Source organism: Coffea arabica, chromosome 9c, assembly GCF_036785885.1.
Source record: "Coffea arabica cultivar ET-39 chromosome 9c, Coffea Arabica ET-39 HiFi, whole genome shotgun sequence".
Lineage (NCBI taxonomy): Eukaryota > Viridiplantae > Streptophyta > Magnoliopsida > Gentianales > Rubiaceae > Coffea > Coffea arabica.
This window is the reverse complement of record NC_092326.1, coordinates 41,292,726-41,319,405: the sequence shown is the minus strand read 5'-3', so window position 1 is coordinate 41,319,405 and position 26,680 is coordinate 41,292,726. Positions and strand designations below refer to the sequence as shown.

The following is a 26,680-nucleotide window of genomic DNA, read 5'->3' as shown; positions in this document are numbered from 1 at the left end:
GAAAGGTAACCGATGTCGTAGCCATAATTGTACCACAACACTCGAGCCTCTTACGAACCACAAACATAAATTTTGGTAATTAACGGTGTCAAACTACTCATCACCACTATAAAAAGGCTAAAAATGTAGCTTAGATTACATTATTTAGATAAAGCAAACACAAATAGTGGGAAAGAAAAAAGAAAAAAAGAAAAAAAAAAGAGCAAAAGATGGCAAGAGCACTTGGCACCACATTGTTGTGTTCATGGCTATTCTTTACATGCATTGTCCAGGCCCAAACTGGACCTATTGATGTCACTCAACTTGGCGCAAAACCTGATGGCAGTGCTGACATGAGCCAGGTAATTAATCTTAATCTTAATGTAAAAGCTTCATACATCGAAATCGAGCTGGTTGATTGATCAATTCACCAGAAATTGAAGAAAAGTTCGTGATTTGTCGAAAGCATTGTCCCCATTGAAATAAACAATTAGGCTCTAAAAGATTTGCCATTGTTGTAGGTTTTGGCGGATGCTTGGAAACAAGCATGTAATTCTACAACACCATCTACAATTTTGATTCCAAAGGGCACATTTTTATTAAAAGAAGCGAGCCTTGCAGGTCCTTGCAAAGCACCCGTTGAGGTTCAAATACAAGGCACGGTCAAAGCACCTGAAGATCCCGCACAAATAACCAAGGATAAGGAATGGATGTCAATTATATACGTTGACCAATTGACACTCTCTGGAGGTGGTACCTTGGATGGCCAAGGAGCCAAAGCTTGGACTCAAAATGAATGTCGTGTAAAAACCGAATGCAGCAAACTTCCAAATGTGAGCCAGCTTTTACAACATTGAATACACACCTATGAATGTTTTGCCAATGATACACGAGCGCAATTAATAATCTGATTGTTGTGCTTTTTTTTTTTAACTCGAAATTGCAGACTTTGAGCTTGAATTTCGTCAACAATACTGTCATCCGCGACCTAACTTCTTTGAACAGCAAACTGTTTCACGTGAATCTTTTCGGATGTAACAATATAACATTCCAACACTTCACAATCATAGCACCTGGAGACAGTCCCAACACTGATGGCATTCACATTGGACATTCCACTGGAGTAGTCATCACAGATTCAAACATAGGAACCGGGGACGATTGCATCTCAATTGGTGATGGTGCCAAACAAGTTAACATAAGCAAAGTGACATGTGGACCTGGCCATGGAATCAGTGTTGGAAGCCTTGGAAGGTATGACAATGAACTGCCTGTTGAGGGTATCTTTGTTACCGACTGCACCATCTCCGGTACTTTGAATGGTGTAAGAGTAAAGAGCTGGCCAGCATCTAAAAGTGGCAGTGCCACCAATATGCACTTTGAAGGTATTATCATGCAAAATGTCAGCAATCCAGTGATCATTGATCAAGAATATTGCCCAAACAACCAATGCACAAACACTGTAAGTTAAAAAACATGAATGCCAAGACAATCAAATTCTAAAGTGCATTTCATTTCGAGCTAATTTTTTTCTCTCCCCGTTGTTTTGATTTACAGGCCCCATCAAGTGTTAAGATTGCTCAGGTCAGCTTCAAGAACATCACTGGCACTTCAGCAACACCAGCTGCTGTGACTCTTCTTTGCAGTAAGAGTATCCCATGCGAGGGTGTAGAGGTTGCTGACATTGACTTGGCATACAATGGCAATCAAGGGAGTGTGTCAAGCAATTGTGCCAATGTGAAGCCAGCTCTGAGTGGCAAGCTGAACCCTCCAATCTGCGCCAATGCTACCGTTCCTGCTCAGGCTGCTTAAATTCCCGGAAACGTAGGAACGAGCTCGACATTTTTTTTTCTCCTTCTTTTTTCTTTCCCCTTTCTGACAAATAGTTTTCAGGTCTTATTATTTTTTGAATCCATTCAAGAAGTAAGTCTGTTAGATGAATCCATACTCTGTATGAAAATATCATTAGTTTTGACACTTTTGAAAACAAATAAAATATTGCCTCAATTTTTGTCGTATCCTAATACCTTTCATCTTATAGTTATGTTTGTTGCTTTGCAATTAATTGTATCAATAGTTACAAAGATTAAATTCTGCATTACAAAGAGGAAATTTAACTTGTAATGGCCATTAAATTACCACACTCCCAACTAAAACTTTTATCTGCATTACACTTCATCATTAGTTATGTTACGTATCAAACTTTCTTACTTATTGTCGTTATCCCTATTAAAAAAGTACTTTTGGGAAAAAGAACTTTTTGCTTGTTCTTTGTGTCGGAGTATACTTAAAATTAAAGAAAAGGAATAGAGAAAAAAGAGAGAAAACCGACTATCTCTGCCAGTGAAGTTTAAACTAATGACAATAAACCGCTGTAGCCAAGAACAATCAGATATATAGGATTACTTGCACCCCATTGTTAATAAACACTACACCCAAAAGAATGCATATTGCTCATGTTCAAACAAAATGCATCTGTTCAAGTTAAAAAACATTGCAACTTCATATTAAGCAACTTTATTGCAATGCTAATGAACTTTTTATTTTCTACCCTCTCATCTCTCCCATATCTTTTTTGTCCCTAACTATCAATCTCAAGATTCGGCTTGAAGCCTTCCCATAATCATTGGGTCAAGATCAGTGATTGCAACGTTATCGAACTTTTTTCTCGCATAATAAGAAATAATAACCAAGATAAGCATGCATTCAACTTCTACGCAAAGAATTACTCCCCTTTGGCAAAAAATATTCAGGCCACCAAGTCCAAAGAAAAAACGTAAAATGTTTGTTCATCTACTTTCACATGTACAAAGTTAACCCAATAACTGAACTCTCACAACTTGTTTGTCATTTACTATCAAGTTGAACAATGCACAGGTCTGGTTGGTAAATGAGTTTGCTGGGCGGGTAGTGGAGAAGGATTGAGTGGGTGGCACAGTATAACAAATGACATGGAATGACACAAATCCAAAAAGCCAATTCCTTTATACTGATGACCTTCCATAGATTAATGATACAAATTAAGCCATTGATATAAACTCCATTGTTATTCCTCCCACATAACAGTACTGCTTTGTAGATAGAAATATCATAGTGTAATTATTAAGCATAATAATATTATGAGTGTACAATAACATTGGTAAAAAAATGGCACTATCATAGAGTTAGAGTTATAAATAATCTAAAAACCATGAAAAGAAAAAATAGCATGGAGAATACCAAACTTAAATATTTATATATATAACATGATGTATTTTGAGATAATATAATGTTATCCTGATGGATTAGGAATGAACTAATTACTTTAGCAACAATTTAGGAGTACCTATATACATAACAGATCATCTGCAAAAAGAAAAAAAATTCTGGGTGGACATACATGTGAATTTGTTTGCCTGGTGCTAATTTATTTTCCAAACATAAATAAATTGCTCTTAAGAGTCATCATGGTTTTGTGGGAATTGGGAATACCTGAATGATGAGGTAATATTTTGCCTCGATTGGCAATTAGCCAGTTGCACCTGAATATTATGGATATTATTCATTGAAAAACAATAAAGTTTCTTGAGGTTAATTCAGACGAAAATAAAGAAAGAGATTCGATTAGTGTCTACAAATTGATGAATAAATTTGATAGCCTTTTGAAATCAATTTTGATCAAATGTCATAAGCATATATGCGATCAGTGGCACCTGACCTTCCAAAATTTAAGCAATGTCTACGTTTCATGTATAAACCGGAGAAAAGATGTTTGCTTTAACAACTTGCCTATTAGGAAAAAGAACATGTTCATGTTTTCACTTAAAATGAGAAATTATGAACTCGTGCAAATTATGAAAACGGAAAAGAGAAACTATTAAATCACATTTTATACGACATAGTTATCTTGAATCTTGATTTTTTGTGTATATGTACTGTACTGCAATCTCGTCCACCGATTGTGTTTCACGAAAGGTTATATTACACCAACCTTTCTTGAAGTTTGTCAAATTAAGCAAAGTGCTACCTCTAGTTTTATGAGTTTACCACTATTCAATTTTAACATGCTCATATATAAGCATTTTAGCTTTGAGGTATTAATATCACAAAGTATATATACTGCAACACCCAAATTTGTCATTGTGAAATTTTGTAGATCCAAATGAGATATTGTCTTCACAGTCGAATTAAGCATAGACAAAAATCAAAATAAAGGAAAAAAACTTGACAATCTTGAATAAGGAGGTCATTATAGATCTTCAAAATTACTACAATGGATGTCTTCGTTTTATGACAAACCATAAAGAACCATAGAGAAATTAGCCATTTGGAAAAGTATACGTGTGTAGGCCAATATATATCATTTCTAAAATAAAAAATTATCTATTTCAAAGGATCTGATTCCAAATAGCTCAATTTGGATAATTTTGGAATCCTATTAATACATTCCAAGCAGCTCGATTTCGATAATTTTGGAATCCTATCAACACAATGATCCCATTAGTTTAGCACATTGTTAATCACTTTATTGTGAAGAACTATAAGCTCCAAAGATTTCAAAATACTATTCAAAGTTGCAAACCATTGACCATTAGGAGATCCACCCGCGTTGGAAAAATCCATCCTAATACATTTCAAACTTTCTTACTTATTGTCATTATCCCTATTAAAAAAGTACTTTTGGGAAAAAGAACTTTTTGCTTGTTCAAACAAAATGCATCTATTTAAGTTAAAAAAACATTGCATCTTACTTCATATTAAGCAACTTTATTGCAATGCTAATGAACTTTTTGTTTTCTATCCTCTAATCTCTCCCTATACCTTATTTGTCCCCAACTATCAGTTTCAAGATTCGACTTGAAGCCTTCCCATAATCATTGGGTCAACATCAGTGATTGCAACATTGTCAAACTTTTTTTTCGCATAATAAGAAATAATAACCAAGATAAGCATGCATTCAACTTCTACGTAAAGAATTGCTTCCCCTTGGCAAAAATTATTCAGGCCACCAAGACAAAAGAAAAAACGTAAAGTGTTGTTCATTTACTTTCACATGTACAAAGTTAACCCAATAACTGAACTCTCACAACTTGTTTGTCATTTACTATCAAGTTGAACAACACACATGTCTGGTAGGTAAATGAGTTTGCTGGGTGGGTAGTGGAGAAAGATTAAGTGGGTGGCGCAGTATAACCAATGACATGGAAGGACACAAATCCAAAAAACCAATTCCTTTATACTAATGACCTTCCATAGATTAATGATACAAATTAAGCCATTGATATAAACTCCATTGTTATTCCTGCCCTTTGATGTGCATAATCATTTTTCACATTTAACAGTACTGCTTTGTAGATAGAAATATCATAGTGTAATTATTAAGCATAATAATATTATGAGTGTTTAATAACATTGGTAAAAAATGACATTGTCATAGAGTTGGAGTTATAGATAATCTAAAAACCATAAAAAGAAAAAATAGCATGAAGAATACCAAACTTAAATAAAGTTTTCAAAAAGAAAATTGGTTGAAAAAAAAAAGAAAAATATAGGAATACTGTCGCATAAAGTTGACAATGTAAATTTAATATATATTTATATATATAACATGTTGTATTTTGAGATAATATAATCATATCCAGATGGATTAGGAATGAACTAATTGCTTTAGCAACAATTTAGAAGTACCTATATACGCAACAAATCATCGGCTAAAAAAACAATAAGCATGCCCGTTTTATGTTTTGGAAATAAATTAGCACCATACAAACAAATTCACATGTATGTCCACCCAGAATTTTTTTTCTTTTTGCAGATGAGATTACTTGTGATGCCCCCACTTCACCCTAGGGCGAATCCAAGGGTATCAGTGGGACGCCTGCCTAGCTCTCGTCAGGACTCAATACAAGTCAAATTTAAATTTAAGGTAATCAACCAATAATAAGAGTAGATACAAAGAAAGTTCGCTTTCTTAAATAAACATTCAAATCTTGAATTACAAGTTACCAAAACGTACATCAACTTTTTCCAGAATACAACCACCATAAGTCGATTAATCGATTACATCCAAAATTCTAATCAAAAGGTAATCAAGTCGGCTTCTCCGAAATTTTTTCATTCCGAGTTCCTATTAAGGAAAACAAACTAATGGTGTGAGTTAAAGCTCAATGAGGTCAAGAAAAACATGCAAACACGTAGTTCAGGTAACAATAACACTTGTACAAGAAATAAAGATAGAAAGTTCAGGTAATTCATAAATAACAATAAAACACACTAAATAAGGATACAGGAGCTCTCAGGAGCTGATTTCCACTTGTTTTGCCAAGGTTTGATCCAATACCTCCACGTGATAATACTCCGTCAACCGGATAGGTATTAAGTCCGTAGACACTCCATTTACTTCCCCTATCCACCATTTCACCCACTCAGGTCCATAACCAAACACTCACTGGATGGACGATACTACTCGAGTATGTCAAACAAGATCTCAAGAGATCGATCTTATGATTTTTTCATGGTTCACCAGGCTTCTCGACCAACCCCATGCCGGTTTGAGTCGCAAGGTTGGCTAATGAGTTTTGGGCGTCCCCAGATGAACACTTACACTTCACACAATTCGATTATCAACTCACTTCACACAATTCGATTATCAATTCATTTCACACAATTCGATTATCAATTTAAATAAAAGAGAACGAGTGCGATAAAGTACACACTCATCTCGATAATTTCAAAGCACATAATGAGCAAGAAACAATTCAAGTATTTAGCAACAATTTATGCACTTGACACTCACAAGTTCAAAAAGCAAGTGAGCAAATAATTCTAAGGTTCCTCACTGGAATTCCTTTTGAATCCCTCTTGAGCACCAGAAGAAATAGTGACCATCCATCACTCACGTATAATCTATACCACTTAACATTCAAGGAAGAAAATGCACTTGGTTAAAACTTAAGATAATGCCTTAAAGGAGTTTTACTTATCGAAAATCGAGATTCAAAAATGAGGATTTAATGTCACAAGTTCGAGTCAAATTAAAGGAACTTTTCACTAAATCATTGAAATAATGCTCAAAGAGAACTCAAGAGCCGACTTTGATTTAAGTCATGGTAAGTAAATTTCAATTCCAAAAGAAAGTACAATATTTACTTTCAGTACGAAAATCGAGAAAAAGGTAGATAGCTTTCATCTCCCGAAACTTCTAATCTCGTGACCCATAAGTTTGAATATAAAGGACGTTCACATTTTTCAAACTAATGGAGATAAAAATCATCTAAAACTCCACTAATTTCATAGAAATTGTCAAAGTTAAACGTTTAAAGTTTGAGTAGAAAACTGGAGAAATTCTCTAAGAATCACTCGAGTTAAAACGCTCCATTTTTAAAGTTCAAACTCATGAAATCAAAGGCATAAGACTAAGAATTGAGGTCCATTTCTCAAGTATGAAAATGAAACGCAATAACCAAGAAAGTTAAACAATGAAGAGAACGCATCAAAAGAGGTTTTCTCCATCGGGAATCGAGTTTAAAAAATAAAGGTGTTAAAGTCACAAGACAACTTGTATCATCCATGAAGTCAAGTTTGAAATGAACTATCAATCTCAAAAGGAAGGGGAAAGTTCATAAAAGTTCGTTTCTTAAGAAATCGAAAAATTTCAGCTTTACACGACAAAATTTGGAAAATCAGATCTTGAGTTTAGTAAGTCCAAAAATTGGAAACTTTATACCGTTGGAAACTAGACTCAGAGTACTAAAACTTTCCAGAAGACACCTTCCTAGATTCCAACCAGAAATCATTCAAATTTTGGCTCAAAGTTATAGTTTCAAGAAGACAGGATAGAACCAGTCTTGGTCTTTCAGCAATGTTTGGAAATTCGGCAAAATTTACAGGAAGTGAATCAGCCTCTGAAATTTATAACACAGCAAGAGTTCCAAGTCAAGTTTCAAACACAATAAGTAGAACTAAATTTGGAGTTTTGAGCAACAAGATATAATGGTTTGAAGTTGGCTGATTTTCGAAACCTATTCAGAAAATTTCCATTTTCCAGCTTTGACGCAGTTTTGAAATCAAACCATATCTAACTCTACACAAGTCTAAATTGAGAATGATTTATGGTGTTAGAAACTAGTTTCAAAATTCTACAATTCATCAGAAGACATCATTTTAAAAATCTTTTTACAAGTGAGACAAAATCGAGCCACAAGATGCAGCTTCCCAGTTGCTCGCGGACAGACAGGCAAAACTGGTCAGTCCATTTTTCCGATTCGTTATGGTTTACTCAAAATGAACTAGCAGGGAAATTTTATACCGTTGGAAAGCCCTTGATGTCTAGTTTCAAATGCCACAAACGACACTCAATTTTGACTTTTTTTACGAAGAGTTATGCTCAGACAAAGTACTACTGTTCGGCTGCCCTGGCAGCAAATTTCCAGATTTCTACCTTTCACAAAACTCAAGTTTTATGCAACCAATTGAAATAAATTTTGAAAGGAAATTTTCACACACATAATACAACATATATCAATCAGTTTAGCAGTCAAATAAGCAACAAAAATTCGAGTTCAAAGTAAGACAACAAAACAGAAATTTTGGCCAGCTCTCCTCTCACGGTTTTTCCAACTTCCTCTCATCTTCTCAAGCCAAAATCATATCACTCACCACACAAACAACAACAATCAAGCAATATCCTAAAGTCAGCTACCTCAAAGGTCACCTCAAGACCGCTAGCCTAGAATATAAAGCAAGAAATAAAAGTTCCTCAAGTTCTCTAACCTAAAATCTTGATTAGGGTTTCAAACCCATGAAAACTAACCACCAATCTTTGTACAAATTGAAAGATTAAAAGAGGTGAAGGGGTCATCTTCAAAAGCAACCAAACCCTAGTTGTAAGTGAGGGTTTCTTCCAATATTTCACCAAGAAATTTCACAAGAGTGCACCTTTCTTCAAGCTAGAGCCAATTTCCAAGAGGTTTGATGGTTGGATGAAGAACTTGAGCAAGATTGGAGCAAGAAGATGAAGCCTTTCTCTTCCCTTTTTTTTTCTTCTAGGTTCGGCAGAATGAGGGAGTGTGAGGGAGTGTTTTGAGTTGCGAATCTTGTGTGGGAAGATTGAAGAAAAGTAGCTTTAAGTTGTGCAAGAAAGTCAACTCTTAATAGTGCCTCAATAAGGTTTTGTACTACCACTTTCTTTCTTGTTTGTTACACTTATACACTAATCCTCCAAGGTAATTCTTCTAACACTGTAATTACTCATACTTACTAGTCCAGTATAATTTCTACAAATCTCCAAGATCATTACACTCTCGGAATAAACATTACCTCAAAAAACGTGTATTCGCTATTTCTTACTAAACGTGCAGCAAAAAATTTAAATTTACTAACGGGACGTTTTAAAAATATAAGTGAGACTTTGCTCCTTGTAAATGAATTTAAAATGGTTGAAATAAATTATTCGGAGAAAACGGTTAAATAAATAATTAAATAAGCCAGTAAAATAAAATAAAAGTAAGTAAAATTTCGGGCTCCCACATTACTAGTATTAGTGATTGTACACAAATTAGGATATATTACTGTGCCCTTAGATAATTGTTGGAATGTTTTTTTTTTATTTTGGTCCAAGATTTAGATAAAGCTGTCAAAAATCGACCAATAACCCAGCTGCACTCATCATAAATACAAGTATAATGACACTGACAACATGGAGTAAAACTTGTCTCAGTTCTTAAACCTATTCGTACCCAACACTTCTATAATGATAATGCTGCATCCAATTCCAAATTGAGCATTAAAAATTGGGATAAAGATTACAAAAAGAGAAAATAGCATGCCGGACGGGGAGTTGGATTTTTGGTACTAATAACTAGCAATTTTTCAAAATAATATTAAAAAAAAAAAGCAAAAGTGGTACTCTGCCATATCTATTTCTTCTTCTAGCGTCCTTGCACATAATTTTTTTCAACCAAAATATGTGACACCACATTAATTTTTTTAACATTCCAGTCCCTCGGGACTGAAATGCAAAATGCTAAAATGGTAATAGTATAGCTACACATTATTTTGAATTTTTTTTGTTTTGAATTGTTAGTGTAATCTCAATTTAATTCTTTTAGCACATCTTAGGCCTTATACCAGTGTAACCAGACTACTTGTTTTCCCAGCATTTAATAGTGTGCAATCTTTTCAGTCGTTTGGCCAACAAACTATCTTCTTATGAAAGCATTTTACACATTGACAGAATCTCGATTGTTTTTTAGATTTCTCAAGCAACACATATACTTGACTTTCTTCAAACTCATACAACACATCTCTCTCCTATAGATCCAAAACAGCTTGTCTCCAACTAGGTTCATATTTTTTTTAATGATATGTACTATTAAGTAGTGGACAGATATATTTCATATAATTCTCCTATGAACCACAAACGATAGCAATGATTTTACATATATACAAAAGGTTTTGCAATGACAAGTATAAATTACAAGTGAAGTACTTCAAATTATCAATTGTTTTTCCCTTTGGACACCAAAAGCATAGGATATATTACTCCAAGTAAAGATGCTTTAAATTTTCTCTTTCTTCTCTGGATCAGAATCATAATCATTCCAAGTGTAACCGCACTCAAAATTTAAAAAAAACAATCAATATGTAGCCACATAAGATATATGTAGCTACACTATTCCTATTTTTTTGTTTGGCATTTTCCATTCTATTCCCTAGGGACTAGAATGTAAAAAAAATAATATGTCACCGTACATGTGTTGGTTTAAAAAAAAATAGAAACAAAGAAAATTTAGCCAGTCGCCGTACATGAGACATGCGGTCGTCATGTACAGCGATGCTACAATATGAGACGAATGTGATAGATCCCGACAAATACCTTTTTTTTTACCATTATTTTTAGAAATTTGCCTCGACTGGCAGTCAGCCAGTTGTACCTTGGAAGGTATGACAACGAACTGCCTATTAAGGGTAGTTTTGATACCGACTGCACCATCTCCGGTACTTTAAATGGTGTAAGAGTAAAGAGCTGGCCAGCTTCTAAAAGTGGCAGTGCCACCAATATGCACTTTGAAGGTATTATCATACAAAATGTCAGCAATCCAGTGATCATTGATCAAGAATATTGCCCAAACAAACAAAGCACAAACACGGTAAGTTAAAAAACACGAATGCCAAGACAATCAAATTCTAAAGTGCATTTCTTTTCGAGCTAATTTTTTTCTCTCCTCGTTGTTTTGATTTACAGGCCCCATCAAGTGTTCAGATTGCTCAGGTCAGCTTCAACAACATCACTGGCACTTCAGCAACACCAGCTGCTGTGACTCTTCTTTGCAGTAAGAGTATCCCATGCGAGGGTGTAGAAGTTGCTGACATTGACTTGGCATACAATGGCAATCAAGGAAGTGTGTCAAGCAATTGTGCCAATGTGAAGCCAGCTCTGAGTGGCAAGCTGAACCCTCCAATCTGCACCAATGCTACCGTTATTGCTCAGGCTGCTTAAATTCCCGGAAACATAAGAACGAGCTCGAAATTTTTTTTCTCCTTCTTTTTTCTTTCCCCCTTTCTGACAAATAGATTTCAGGTCTTATTATTTTTTGAATCCTTTCAAGAAGTAATTCTGTTAGATGAATCCATACTCTGTATGCAAATATCATTAGTTTTGACACTTTTGAAAACAAATAAAATATTGCCTCAATTTTTGTCATATCCTAACACATTTCATCTTATAGTTATGTTTGTTGCTTTTCAATTAATTGTATCAATAGTTACAAAGATGAAATTTTGCATTACAAAGATGAAATTCTGCATTACAAAGAGGAAATTTAACTTGTAATGGTCATTAAATTACCACACTCCCAACTAAAACTTTTATCTACATTACACTTCATCATTAGTTATGTTACATATCAAACTTTCTCACTTATTGTCATTATCCCTATTAAAAAGGTGTTTTTGGGAAAAAGAACTTTTTGCTTGTTCTTTGTGTTGGAGTGTACTTAAAATTAAAGAAAAAGAATAGAGAAAAAAGAGAGAAAAACGACTATCTCTGCCAATGAAGTTTAAACTAATGATAATAAACCGCTGTAGTCAAGAACAATCAAATATATAGGATTACTTGCACCCCATTGTTAATAAACACTACACCCAAAAGAATGCATATTGCTCATGTTCAAACAAAATGCATCTATTTAAGTTAAAAAACATTGCATCATACTTCATATTAAGCAACTTTACTGCAATGCTAATGAACTTTTTATTTTCTATCCTCTCATCTCTCCCCATATCTTTTTTGTCCCCAACTATCAGTTTCAAGATTCGACTTGAAGCCTTCCCATAATCATTGGGTCAATATCAGTGATTGCGACATTATCAAACTTTTTTCTCACATAATAAGAAATAATAACCAAGATAAGCATGCATTCAACTTCTACGCAAAGAATTACTTCCCCTTAGCAAAAATTATTCAGGCCACCAAGTCCAAAGAAAAAACGTAAAGTGTTTGTTCATCTACTTTCACATGTACAAAGTTAACCCAATAACTGAACTCTCCCAACTTGTTTGTCATTTACTATCAAGTTGAACAACGCATAGGTCTGGTAGGTAAATGAGTTTGCTAGGTGGGTAGTGGAGAAGGATTGAGTGGGTGGCGCAGTATAACAAATTGTAGACACCAAATTTTTAAATAATTTGTATGTTGCATCTAATTCATGATTTGGTTTTAGATTGTCTGCATTTTAGTTGTTACCTTTTTATTTGTCTTTTATTTGCTAATTATTTGTCATATTAATTTTGTTCACGTTTTAGTTTTAGTTTTAGTTTTAAGTTTTAACGTAAAATTTGTGAAAAAAAAAAAGAAAAGAGGAAATTGATGAAAAATGGAAAATTGTGCTTTGTTGATTCTAGTTTATTTAGTTTCTATCCAATGTTAATTAAATTACTTTTTTTGTTGTTTTTGTTGTTTGTTATCTATTTTTATTATCAGTTTTATTTAATTAATTTCAAAAAAAAAATCAAAAAAATCAAAAAATCACAATTCTATTTCTGCCGGTTCCATTTCCACTTCTCAACCTAGCACTTTCCATTGTTATTGCCGACTCCACTCCACTCCCAATACCTCAATATATACATCCCACTACGCTATATCATTTCCAATTCACTACAATCATTACGACTGACCATAACATTCTCATTTCAATTGTTCCTATGCCGTGAGCTGTGAAGTGATCAGCTTCTTTGGAAATAACGACGAGAGAGAGAGAGGTGAGGACTTAGCTTATCTTCCAGCCTCACTTCAAGACCAACCGAGAGAGGGAGAGAGAGAACCGAGAGTCAAACTTCCTCCAATCCAGCCGCAAGTTTGAGCCAGGGAGAGGGAGAGTTGCGGACTGCAATTCTGGACAGCCGAGAGTGGAGGATTTGCAGCTGCTAGTCGTGTGTTTTAGGCTTCAAGCTAAGGTAATTTCTGAACTTAGATGAGTTGTTTATGGGTTGATGAAGCTGACTATAAGCATGCATGTGGGATTGTGTGGTTAGATGATAGCTTAAATCATAGAAAAATCTGTTTGAGAAGGAAGTGAAGCTGCCGAGAGCTTGAGCTAGAAGTTTCGGTTTTTAATTTGCTAGCTGTGATGATCTGAGCTTAATTTTGGACTCAACCTGATAGATAGTTTCTTATTTGATGTTGCATGTGAACTACGTGGCCTGAATTTCGGTTGCATGGCTGGAAATTTTAATGGAAGTTGATGGATTGCTGAAACAATTTTTCCAGTTTAGCCGTTGAAGTTGTTTTGGAAATTGCATGGGTATTTTAGCATGAAATTTGCTGGAAAGTGGTTGATTTTCACTTGGTTAGGTGTTTGACTAATTAAAATTAGATGATTAAGCTTTGCAGGAAGTTTATTGGTCCGGCTAAGCAAGAAAAAAAAATGAAATAGTGAACGGCTACATGCAAGTTCATCCAAGGATGGCGAACAGAATTTCTGGATTTGTGGATGTTTATAGTTGCTGTCCGAACTTGATCTGAACTAGAAATGATAGTAATTTCATTAAGTAGCCTTGCATGTTAGTTTTGGGTACTTAACACAATGATTCAACCGAGGTAAATTCGGATTCATGCCCAAGCACTTGCTGGAAAATGCATTTCAACTTGCCAAACCAGTTTTATATGTTCCAGATTTTTCAACTTGCTGAACGTATTTTATTTGTATTTGCACTGGATTTTGCTCAGTTTTTTTTTCTATTTGTTTGGATGATGGTTTGCTGCCTAGTTTAAAGCCTTGTGTTTGGATTTGATTGTGCTTGAAAGCTGGATTTTGTAAAGTGCCGAATTGCAGAAAGCTTGCTGCGTTTTTTTTCTGTTTCATTCTTTTGCTGTTTAGTTTTCTTTCTACCTTTGATGATTAGCTCCATTTTCTTGTTTCAATGCTACAATGAAGTTACAAGTTTAGTTGGTGATTGGTAGTTAAAATTCTGATATATGGTGAACACATTTGTATGTTGAAATGCAAGAAAAGCTGCGGCTGAAGGTGCACAAAGCCAGATTTGCTTCTTTTGTTATTGATGGATAATGAATTTCCTTCCTTTGTTGATGATCAAAACCAGATTTGCCATCTTAATCTTGCACCCAAAATTTCATGTTTTAAATTGGGTTAATAATTTCTGGGTTGATGAATTTGTTTGCATGATAGAAATGCGAAAGATTGCGGCTGGAAATTGCTGCTGCACTTTGTTTTTTTTAGCAGTCACCGAATTATATTTTGCTTGTTTGAGCATGTTAAATGGTTTATGTCTTGGGGTATACTAGTGGGTAACATGCGATATTTGCCTCATTATGTTTTGATTTGAGCTCATGGATGGTCTGTACAAAGAGTAAGCCACAAATTTGCAGCAGATTATAAGAAAGTTTTTTTTTTCTTTCATTTTTCTTCACATGAGAGGCTGCCAGAATTTGTATTTGGAGTTGTTGGCCTGTTGAGTTACGCTTGTCTTTGGTTTAATGTTGAAGCTTGGATCGATTGGCTGAATTTTTAATTGTGCTAGGAGTGCATTTGAGCAACTCGGTAATGCAGCAATTCACCAAAACTGGTTTAGTTGTCTACCTTGCTAGTTTTCAGTTTTTGCAGCATGAAATAGGAAGAACAAGCCAAAGTTGCTGGATTTTGTTTTAGCATTTGAATATTCTTGTTTTCTGGATTTTTGTGTTCCGAAGAGGGGGAAGAATGTTTGATCTCCTTACAAGTTTTTTTTGTTTGTTGGATTGTGTTTGCATGGTAGAATGGAAAGAAGCCACGGCTGGAAATGAAATTTGTTGCAGAGAAAGTTTCTTCTACGTGATTGCATGGCTTTTGCATGAAAATGACTTTCAAAAATCGCACTCCAACCCCTTGGCTTCCATCTAATGCTTCCATGGCCCAATTAATTGGAAACTTAATTAATTTTGTCCTCCTAACATGCCATTTCCTCTTTAATACATCTTGATTTGTTTTGGGTAGATACTTAAGGGATTGTAGAATGAATTTGAAGGGTCTAATAATTTCTTTTTCCTAGACTTGTAGTTAATTTGATTTTTTTTGGATTCTTTGGCATTTGGTTGTTTAGCTACTAGTAAATTGCTCCTCGTTTACCTTTTTGTGAATTTTCTAGTTTGATTTGGTAAGTTTCACCTTAGATTCTTAATTTTATTTTATGTTTTTTTTTAGTTCCTTATTGTTTATAATAGTAATAAATTGGCCCTTTAGACCTCTTTAATTTTTTTCAATTGGGTCTTTGTTTGTCTTAATTGGTTAAGTACGAGTAGTTTACTTTCCTTGGAATGCTTCGAGTGATTCAATTTGACGGTTGTTTCCATTTTCTTTTAATTTTTCTCAATTAAAGTGGTACCTTGACCTTTTTATTGTTTTGAAGCCATTTTTCTTTCATTTGGACACCATTCAAAGGGGGCGGTATATTTTCTTTTATCCCTTTTTGTGTCTCTTCTATGTGATCCAACGTGTTACGTGGAAATTACATGACTATTTGCTTTCATTGCCTTTCTTTAGTTCTTTCATTTCATTTACTTTTGCTTTTATTTAAGTTCTTCTTTATGGGGTATGTGTACACCTCTTGGCTTGTAATAGATAGGGCTTGGAGGAGCATTCAATGAAGACCTATCGAAGACGTGTGCCTAGCTAGCAAATGTAATAGTTAGGGCATTAATTGCCTATGTGTTATGTGTTACTTGCTTTAATTAGGTTCTTGCATCTAGTTGAGCATGCTAAGTGTTATGTGCTATGTGTTTATAAGTGTTTGGCATGTCTACTCGCTTTCCATGGGCATGAATGAATGTGATGGACGAATGTACGTTTCCACTAGTCCAACGCTAGTCGGAATTCATAGAATGGGCTAGTCCAACGCTAGACCCTTAGGGACTTCCCCTCGTTAGTACATATTTGCGTGTTCATCACATGTCATGCATTTTTCTTAACTTATCATTTGGCATGCTCCTCGAAACCCTTTTTCCCTTCATTTAGGATTTTTGCATTTCATACTAGTTATAGGGTTCATTTGCTTGAGAGTCCCCTTAAATATGGGATATAGACGAGTGTGGCTTTTTATAAGCCTTAGCACGCTTGTATTCCCTCTATAAAAGGGCAAATTGAGTCACGATTTAGGTCTCCCCGTACTCAGTATGCATGAATTCCCTAGGTCCATGAATCCATTCTCCCATTTTTACCCTCATTACACTTTCACTTTGCACACGTGCACCTTTATAATCTTCACTTGCACACGAACACTTTTATCATCACTTGCACACATGCACTTTATATTATCATTTCACATATCGTACCTTGCTCACTCACGTGCACATTTTCACTTACACATTCTTGTCTTTTATTACTTTTTTCAAACTCATGTCCTCACATTGCATACATGCATTCCATTCATTTGCATCCCACTCGCATTATTCGTGACTTCTTCAAAAGATCGTTATTGGGCTTCACAATTAATGTGATTGGCACCACTCAACCTTTGAAGGGAAATTTCCCCCAATACCCCTAGGTTTAGGGTTTGCATTCATGTAGTGCATCCAAATGTAATAAATTCTTTGATTAAAACAAGAAAATCTTTGATTAAATCATGCAACTAGCCTTGGCTAGGTCAAAGGGGTGCCTTGGATTTTATCCTTGCCTTCCCCTTTGTCAAATGTGACTCCCGAACCTTTTTCTTTAGTTTACGTGGACTAGGAGTCGTTTAAAAGGGGTTTCTTACTACTTTTTCCTATTTTTTCAAAAAAAATTCATTTTTAGGTGACTTGGTACACCTTAACTCATTACCAAGTGGCGACTCCAATTTTTTATTTCAAAAACCCTTTTTAAACTATAATTTTTGGGTCAAATCGTCGCATTCTCAAACCCCCATTTAGACCCACTTTTCTTTTAAATCACAATTCATTTTTCAATCACAAATTGAATCAAAAAATACATTTTTTTAAACCATTTATTTATTTATCAAAAATGGGGCGCGACAGTTGGCGACTCCACTGGGGACATTCGAGAGTCCGAGCAAATTTGATTTAATCAACCTTTTTCTTCTTTTAACCTTTTCATATATCACATTTGGGTGTTTTAGGGTTGCATTTTTTTCCTTTTTTAGGATTTTTTGCATTTCACGCGTATCCAACTACTCCCTCGCTCGTGAATGTATGATTGGTTAATTGGATGTATGTGTACTTGTTTATCTCGCGCTTGCATTGCATTTGGGTGGGGGACATCACCCTAGAGCCTCGTGTTGGGTTCTTGATCCCTCCCCTCCAAACGAGCACTAGCATACGTGCATACGCTTTAATTTTTTTCACCCTTCATTTATTTTTCTTTTAGTGGCTTGTCACGCCACTCCACCCTATTAGGATTTTAGGCGATCCACTTGGACATGTGATCTATCACGACGTGTGCGTAGCATGATCCGAGGGGTCACTCGATCTTCCGCTTTAAACTTTAGGTTGATAACCTATTAGTTTTTAGTCGAAGGTTGAGGATTTTTTTTAGATTTGCCCAGACGGGTAGCCGTAACACGACGTGTGCATAGCAACGTCTGGGGAATCGCTCGAGCCACCGACAAGGAACCTTGGGAGTGATGACCCTTGGTTTCCAAGTCTGAAGGCTCGGGGACCTATGACTTATTGAGTCTAGATGCATTAGTGAACCCTAACCTCATGCATCCATTTTAGCTTGCCTAGGGTAGAGTCAACCTTACCCTATTAGGGACACTATTCACGAGGGGAGGGGTCCAACCCCTTTCTTCTTTCTATTGCTTTATTCCCTTGTGTTGATTTCGTTGTTACAATGTGTTATGTGTATTTATCGGACTGAGCTAACTTTTCTTGGTTTTGTGCCCCCATTGCATTCACAAACATTAGCAAATAAGAGGTCTGGCATGATCCTCTTTTAGAACCTACCCTTATAGATAGGCTATTGCACGTTTAGAAATTTCGGTATATTTTGTTCATAAATTAATGTCATACCATTTTAGGCTTACCCTGGCAAACAAAGGGCTCCTTAGGTCACGTCTCATTTCAAATCGCATTTTTCCCTGCTTTGATAAGAATGGCATCATGCATAAGCCTTAGAAAGGGAATGCCACTTAGGGAATCCCGCATTAGGGACAAGCCAACCTAAATCCCATGGGTATTTAATCCAATTTTTGGGATTTGCACGTTTAAATTCCTGTTAACCAGAGAAATGGGACCTGTAGGTAAGGTATTTAACTCCGGTTTTGGTTTCTAGATGGAAAGCCCTCGCCGAGTGCAACAGATGTTAGTAGTGCCGCCGGAGGTACAAAGATGGCCCACGTTACTCTTACCCAATGAGATTAACCAAATAGCCGATCGATTAGGACACATCGGGGATTTCAAGGATGTTAAGTCCGATGGATATTTGGTAGAAGCTTTGGTGCATCTATGGGACCCCACTTGTTCTGCTTTTAGACTTGGAAAAAGGGAGATGACCATAACTATTGAGGAAGTCGCCGGATTTCTCAATTGGCCGATTCAAGGAACTGCCGTGGTATTGCCGCTAGTATCTAACAAAGCTGAATTTTGCCGTTTCACTGGGTTAAAGGAATCAGTACTACAAGGGGCAGACCAAAATATAGAGGCGAAGTTCTTATTTGATCGATTTGTGCTAAGAGATGGTTTTGAGAGGCATCGAGGGGATTTCTCGTTTACTTCCAAGGAAACGTGGGATCGAAAGAAAGTCTGGGTATACGGTTTAGTCATGACGGGAACCTACTTTTTTCCTAGGAAAGACAAAAAGATAGCCTTCAAGCTCACTAGAATCCTGTATGACTTGTTTCTCGGAATTAATGATAGGCCGTGTTCCATTATTCCTACCATTTTGGCCAACATCTTCATAGCCTGCACTACCTGTCAGAAAGGGAAAAAGTTCTTTTGTGGTTCAAATTTGATCTTACATATATGGGGAATGGAGCATTTCATGAGACGATCGGCTATTTCATCAAGTCTACCAATGTCCGCATACAACTGGATAACCACGCATCACAAGAGAATTAACAGAGACAATCTGCCGTGTAATGCATCCGAGTTTGTGGATTTCTTGAAGAACGTGACCGATCAAAATATTAGATGGGTGTTGGATTGGACCGATTGTACTAAACCCGTTCTTCGCACTCAGGCATCCGAATTCATTCTCCTACTGGGTACTCAAGGGATTACCGCGTACGCCCCAAAAAGGTTTCTCAGACAATTAGGGCGTGTCCAAGAAATACCACCCGTGCTTGACATGAGCGAAGTCACCATTATTTTTAACTGGGGAATGTGCCCAAATCAAATCCCTATGAAAGATCGGATTATTGACGCCTGGGTGACGCTATCTGATGACGTGAGTTTTAGATACATCCCGGAGCTTAAGCAGAAGGGTTTGCCAACTCCACAATACGAAGACTGGGTAGGAGGATCCGCTGCGCAAGAAATTCAAGACGAGCCAGCTGAGGAGGTGAAAAGGTTAAAGGCCATTGTCGAAGCAAAAGATAGGGAAATTCTGCAGTTAAGTAAGTCTGCCGAAACATACAAAGGGATGGCCGAGCAAAACAAGCAATTATATGAAAATGAACGAGGAAAGCGTCAAGAGCTGAAAAGGAAATGTGCAGAATTATATGACCAAACTGAATGTGTTAGAATTTCATATGCTAGGGAAACAAAGGACTCTGTATTAGATAGGTTCAGAAGTTTTGGTAATCTTGTACGGAAGCGTCTTCGTGACATGATGTAAATATTGGCAAGTTTATCAATGAAAATGACTTTTCTTTTGCTCTTATTTTGGATTATTGTCAAAAACAGGTTTGTATTACGGGTCCCATTTCGAAGGTGTTGCATCATGCTAGGCCTACCCTTGGCACAAAAAGGGCCCCCCAAATAGGACATGCATTCGAATTGTTTGAATAATTACTAACTCATGTCTTTTTCTTTTTTTCTCTTTTTGAATAAATTGCAGAAATTCAGTAATCATTGGTTTATCTAATGAAGTCTTTTGCATTCTCAGGTAAATTTCAAAATAGCTTTTCGGAAAAGTCCCATTATTATGCGATCCCGAAGTAAAGCCCAAAGGAATCGTGTAGACATGAGTACTCAACCAGAATCATCCGATAAGGCCGTTGCAACTACCCAGCAGGAAGCTGCAAGTCCTGGGGTTCAGTTGACAGAGTTACTCACAAAATTTGGGGAGATGGCATCGGAAATGGCCGCTCAGAAGAAATTGATTGACGAGCTCGTTAGTAGCGGAGTGCAACCTGAGCCTGTGCCCGCCACACAACCACAATCCGAACCATTTGTTATTCCTCCAATTCAAACTACATTACCATTTGCCATTCCGCCAATTCAAACCACGTTTGAGGGAATTGTCAACCCGCAATATGCTTATGCCCAAAATCCTCCGTTCTATCCTCCTTACGGGCCAGGCTATCAGCCTCAGGGTGTTCCCAACATACTTCCAGACCAACAAGCTTTTTATCAAACTACTGCAGAACCATTTGTGCCAGAACACACCATTCAAACTAAGCCGGAAGTGGGAGAGTCGTCTGCCCCAGTGGGCATGAAGTTGCTTAAGCGACTAGATCGTTTCGATGAGTTTATTCGGAAAAGCCAAAGTTTAAGCAAGCCAGGAGTGTTGGACTATGATGATTTATGCCTATTTTCAAATGTACAGCTGCCCGTAGGGTTCAAGACCCCGAAGTTCAACAAATATGATGGAACGGGTAACCCTAAGACACACTTGCGCTTGTTTGCCAACAAGTTGGGCAAGCCAGTGGATGATGAGAACTTGCCGTTGAGATTATTTCCAGAGAGCTTAGAAGGGGACGCCCTTGATTGGTACTCGAATTTAAAGCCAGAGGAAGTGAAGACCTGGCTCGATCTGTCCAACGCTTTTATCAGACAATACGAGTATAACTGTGAGCTGGCACCAACCCGAACTAGTTTGAAAGGAACAAAGAGGCGACCATCTGAAGATCATAAGACATATGCTAAAAGATGGAGAAAGATAGCTGCGAAAGTGGAGCCTCCGATGACTGAGGATGAAATTATTCGCACATTTATAAAGGCACATGACCCTCCGTATTTTGAAGAAATTTTCCGTATGACTGGTTGTTCTTTTGCTGCAATTGTGAATAAACTGGAAGAATTTGATGACTTTGTAAGAGCCGGGAAAATTGTCAACGTCTCTGCTCTCAAATCCCAGTTGGATGCTTTGCAAAGTCAAGGAAGCAATGTAAGAAAGCCGCCGTTCAAAAAGAAGGAGGGGGATGCAACCTTTATCTGGAACCAAAACCCTTCACCCAGACCCCGATATCAACACAATCCTACCTACCAACCACATTACCCTTACTACTCAAATCCGCATCCTGTATATACCACCAACATCCACCACCCTAGACCCCGCCCAAGCTATCCTAACCCACCTTCAGCCCCTTTTCAAATTTCTCAACCAAATCCACCCCAAAACCGACCTCGCCCTCCATATAACCCAAGATTTCCTCCACCAAATAGACCTGTTTACAATCACCCTCAACCTCCTGAACCTTACAACCGACCACCTAGCCGTACATTTACCAGTTTAGGCAGGCCTCTGGACCAATTGTATGACCAGTTGAAGGCTGCCGGGAAAATTGGTATGGTGCCCCCTCCTACCTATCCATATGGCATGCCCGCGTGGTATAACCCGCAAGCTGTTTGTGCTTATCATTCAGGGGCACCCGGACATTCAACCATTGATTGCAAGGCCCTCAAGCATAAAGTTCAAGATATGATTGAAGCTGGAGAAATCGTGATCAGAAAAAGGGAGTCACAAGGGCCGAACGTAAATAGGAACCCTTTACCGGAACATGCCAATATCATTGGGGTTATTCTGGATGATACGGAGTATGTGGAACCGGTCAAAGAATTGACAAGGGAAGCTGAAGTGTTTGGGGTCACAGACCAACCCTTTGTCATAGAATTGCCACTTGAAGAGGACGAAAAGCCCTTTATTTTGGATCTCACGCCAGCCGAGAGTGAGGCTTTGGAGCCGGTGGTTATTGAATTCCCGCAGCAAGAGCCTGTTTTAAGCCTGCAACAAGTGCCATGGAATTATGATGAACCTGACGTACGGATTGGGGAAAAGTCAATTGCTAAAAAGGAAGAAGTGTCAGCAGTCACCAGATCAGGGAAGGTTGCAAGTCCATTTGAAGCTACCATTCCGATTCAAGCAAATAACTCCGAACCGCCCGTTAAACCAACAATCACCGAGAGAGAAGCCTTGGATTTCCTTAAGAGACTTCAGAGAAGTGAGTACAATGTAGTTGAAAAGCTGAGCAAGTCGCCTGCCCAGATATCCATGTTGGATTTACTTTTCTCTTCAGACGTGCATAGGGATGCATTGATCGACGTATTAACTAAAGCTCAAATTCCGAGGGACATTTCTATTGATAATTTTTCAAACGTGGTTGGGAGCGTATTATTCAACAAACAAATTGCTTTTTCTGACGATGAATTGCCGACAGAGGGCATTGGACATAATAGGGCGTTGTACATAACAGTGAGGTGCAACGGGAAAATGCTGCCGAAGGTGCTAATTGACAACGGGTCCGCGCTTAATATCTGTCCTTGGAGTACCTTGGAGAAGCTAGGATTGCAAGACATTAAGCTGAGGCCTTCAGGGACTATCGTTCGAGGGTTTGATGGAGCTCAAAGGGAGCCGATAGGAGAGGCAGATTTAGTAATCGAGATGGGGCCCGCCCAATTTCAAATAACTTGCCAAGTAATGCACTTCCCGAGCATTTACAATATTTTACTTGGAAGGCCATGGATTCACAAGTCTGGGGCTGTGCCATCTTCGTTGCATCAATTGCTGAAATTCGTAGTAAATGACAAGCTAATCACTATCTTTGCCGAAGAGGACTGCCTGGTAATCACCGATTCTGGATCTAAAGAGGAGGGAAGTCGAAGTGCCATCATGTCCCCTCATAGCACATCCGATAAAGTCTCTGTAAGTTGGATCACAACGGAGGAACAAGCTCTCTCAAAAGCAAGTGTAATGATGGCTAAGGAAATGATTCGTGGAGGATACAAATTAGACAGAGGATTGGGGCGTGAACTGCAAGGGATCCTGAAGCCAGTGGAGATTATGGGAAAAAGGGATACATTCGGTTTGGGTTTCAAACCAACCGCCAAGGACATCAAAGAGATGAAAGAGCACAAAAGAGCAGAGAAAGAGGGCAGGCAAAGGGTTTTTGACATTCCACCACTGCGGTATACTTTTCCGCGACCAACAGAGGTTATCACATCAGAGGTTAATCCAGTTGAAGAAATTGAAGCTAGTTTGGCCCAATTGTTCGTAGGGGCAACATTTGAAGATAGTTTTCCAGATGAGGCTGACTTTCCTAACATCCCCGAAGGGTCAATTTCTAATTGGACAGCCGAGTCCCTACCCGTTCGGAAGGAGTTTCGGTAAACTGAAAGGGGTTTATCATTCATGTGAACTCATGAAAATACTTTTGCATCTGTAAATAGCCAATGAAAATAATTTTCCTTTTTGACTAACGTTTGTGCATGTAAATATTGTTAAGTTTTCATCTCCATTTGCTTTCAATCAAAGGTTTTATGAAAATGCACAAGTTTTTCTTGTCATTGTTGTTTATTCGCTTGTTTATATTCATATTGTTTGTTGCTTATTTGCTTATTATCCCACATTCGTTAATTCTTTCAGATGGCCAAAAATAAAATTATTTGATCCTTTGGATATCACAGTTCTGGAATACGATAATGGCAATCTCTATATCACTCACGACTTGGAGGTCTGTGAATCCGAACTCCAAAGCGAGAGTGATAATGAGGAAGTATTCGATTTTTTTGCAAAGGACTTTGAACAATATGAGGAAAAATCAAAACCGAACCTGGAAGAAACAGAAAAGGTTAACATTGGCACTAAGGATGTGGTTAAGGAGGTGCAAATTAGTATTCATTTGAATGAAAGGCAGAAAAAGGAGATGCTTGAATTCTTGACCATGTTCCAGGATGTATTTGCGTGGTCCTATGATGATATGACTGGCATTTCAACTGATGTGGTGGTGCATAGGTTACCCACAGACCCTTCTTTTCCACCCGTAAAACAAAAACCCAGAAAATTCAAACCAGATATAAGCCTCAAAATAAAAGAGCAAATTGAAAAACAACTCAAAGCCAACATTATCATTGTTTCCCATTACCCAATTTGGCTTTCGAATCCAGTCCCTGTTCCAAAAAAGAATGGAGAGGTGCGAGTTTGCGTTGATTATAGAGACCTTAATAAAGCCAGTCCTAAAGATGATTTCCCTCTACCAAACATTCACATTCTCTTAGACAATACTGCCGGACATGAGATTGAATCCTTTTGTGATTGTTTTGCTGGCTACCACCAAATTTTGATGGCAGAAGAGGATAGGGAGAAAACTGCTTTCATTACCCCTTGGGGTACCTTTTGCTACCGAGTCATGCCTTTCGGTTTAAAGAATGCTGGAGCAACGTATCAGAGGACCATAACAACCCTATTTCATGATATGATCCACCGGGAGATGGAGGTCTATGTGGATGACATCATAATCAAGTCTATGAGGGCAGAGGACCATTTGGTTGATTTGAAGAAGTTATTCGAAAGATTGCGGAAGTACAATTTGAAGTTAAATCCTGCGAAATGCGCCTTTGGAGCACCTGCGGGTAAGCTGTTGGGATTCATTGTTAGCAAGAAGGGCATAGAAATAGATCCGGCGAAAATCAAAGCAATTCGAGATATGCCAGTGCCGAAAACTCAGAAGGACGTGAAAAGCTTCTTAGGGAAGATCAATTTCATTGGGAGGTTCATCGGCCAACTAACTGCCACATGCGAGCCATTGTTCAAATTATTGAGAAATAATGTGCCGTTGTATTGGAATGAGGAGTGCCAACAGGTTTTCGACAAGATTAAAGATTATTTGTTGCATCCACCAGTCTTAGTGCCACCCAAACCGGGCCGACCTTTGATTATGTATTTATCTGTACTCGATAGAGCAGTAGCGTGTGTTCTAGGTCAGCACGATGACTCTGGAAGGAAAGAACAAGCCATTTACTATCTAAGTGATAGGGTGTTAATTGTTAGTAATTTTATTGTTAATTTTCCCTTGTCCCTACCAAATATTGTTTTAAATTGTTAATATATACTTATATTTGGTATTTGGACCTATCTACAGGAAGTTGAACTGACAAATGCTAATAAGGAGATTTTACTGAGAAAAATTCTCCACACATTAGAGCCTCCAGCGGATTTACAAGTTGGGCCCACATGGTGCTGCAAGAGAACAAAAATTTCGGTTGCTGATGGGAGTGTTTGATGAGCAATAGAAAACAAAAGGAGATAATTCGACAGAGCTACTTTTGTAACTTGGGACTCTTGTTTTCGGTGGGGACCACGAGAGGAGAAAAGGCATTTCTTCATTTGGCCTTTAAAGAGAAGTAACGTACAGAGATGGGAAACAAGAATCAATTCGGCAGGACCCACCTTGTGATTTGGTTTTCTCTCAATTAGGCAGAGTTTCCTTCTGGGACTTTGACTCTCAATTCGGCGGGATCCACGCACTAGGAGAGGCATTAGTCCTCTTTGGCTTTAAAAAGAAGGACACGGATGGAGATCGGGAGAGGAATACCTTTTATCTTTAGTTCTTATCGAAGCTTTAGTTTAGTTTTAGTTTTTTTTCGTTTCTTTCTTGGCTCTTTTGCTGGCCTGGGCCTCAGTGGAATTACTTGAAGATTTTCCTCATGAGGCGTGGCTAAATTTGTCTAGTCAAGAACAACGGAGGATTTGGTTCTACTAAATTTGTGAGATCGAATTAGTTTTTATTTATTTCCATTATTCACTGGTATTTGTCTATCTTCTGCTTTATGTTCATATGGTTGTTTTGTTATTCGATTATCCAGGGCCCGGATTCTAGATTAATTCAATAACCTGAAGCCAATTAGGGTAGTTAAATCCGTAATTGTTTAATTATCCTAAACTGGTGGCAACTGGCATGATTGGGTTTGTGTCGGGGAGATAGACAGGCTAACTTAAAGAGACCCTCGTAGCGTGTTGATTGGTTAGAATTAGGCTCTTCTAATTATTCATGCAATTAGGGAATTGAACTTCTATGGTCGTACCTAGGGTTATTTCCTGATTAGAGAAATAGTCAACGGTCGTACCTTGGCTAT

At 37.4% G+C, this 26,680-nt stretch overlaps 3 protein-coding genes across 3 annotated transcripts; all 3 read left to right on the top strand.

Moving 5' to 3' along the window:
• Nucleotides 1-188: 188 nt before the first annotated feature.
• Nucleotides 189-1,976, top strand: LOC113707833 (polygalacturonase-like). Its single transcript, XM_027230168.2, has 4 exons — nt 189-341; nt 501-812; nt 926-1,441; nt 1,537-1,976. The coding sequence occupies exons 1-4, from the start codon at nt 210-212 to the stop codon at nt 1,789-1,791; spliced, it is 1,215 nt and encodes a 404-aa protein (XP_027085969.1). The 5' UTR covers nt 189-209; the 3' UTR covers nt 1,792-1,976.
• An 8,795-nt stretch (nt 1,977-10,771) lies between these two features.
• On the top strand, nt 10,772-11,458 carry LOC140014251 (polygalacturonase-like). Its single transcript, XM_072064692.1, has 3 exons — nt 10,772-10,784; nt 10,879-11,108; nt 11,204-11,458. The coding sequence occupies exons 1-3, from the start codon at nt 10,772-10,774 to the stop codon at nt 11,456-11,458; spliced, it is 498 nt and encodes a 165-aa protein (XP_071920793.1).
• Nucleotides 11,459-20,570: 9,112 nt separating this feature from the next.
• On the top strand, nt 20,571-25,827 carry LOC140014250 (uncharacterized). The gene is made up of 6 exons (XM_072064691.1): nt 20,571-20,720; nt 20,844-21,407; nt 21,549-21,716; nt 22,095-23,068; nt 23,285-23,774; nt 25,687-25,827. Exons 1-6 carry the CDS (start codon nt 20,571-20,573, stop codon nt 25,825-25,827), a joined length of 2,487 nt encoding a protein of 828 aa, XP_071920792.1.
• The last annotated feature ends 853 nt before the right edge of the window (nt 25,828-26,680 follow it).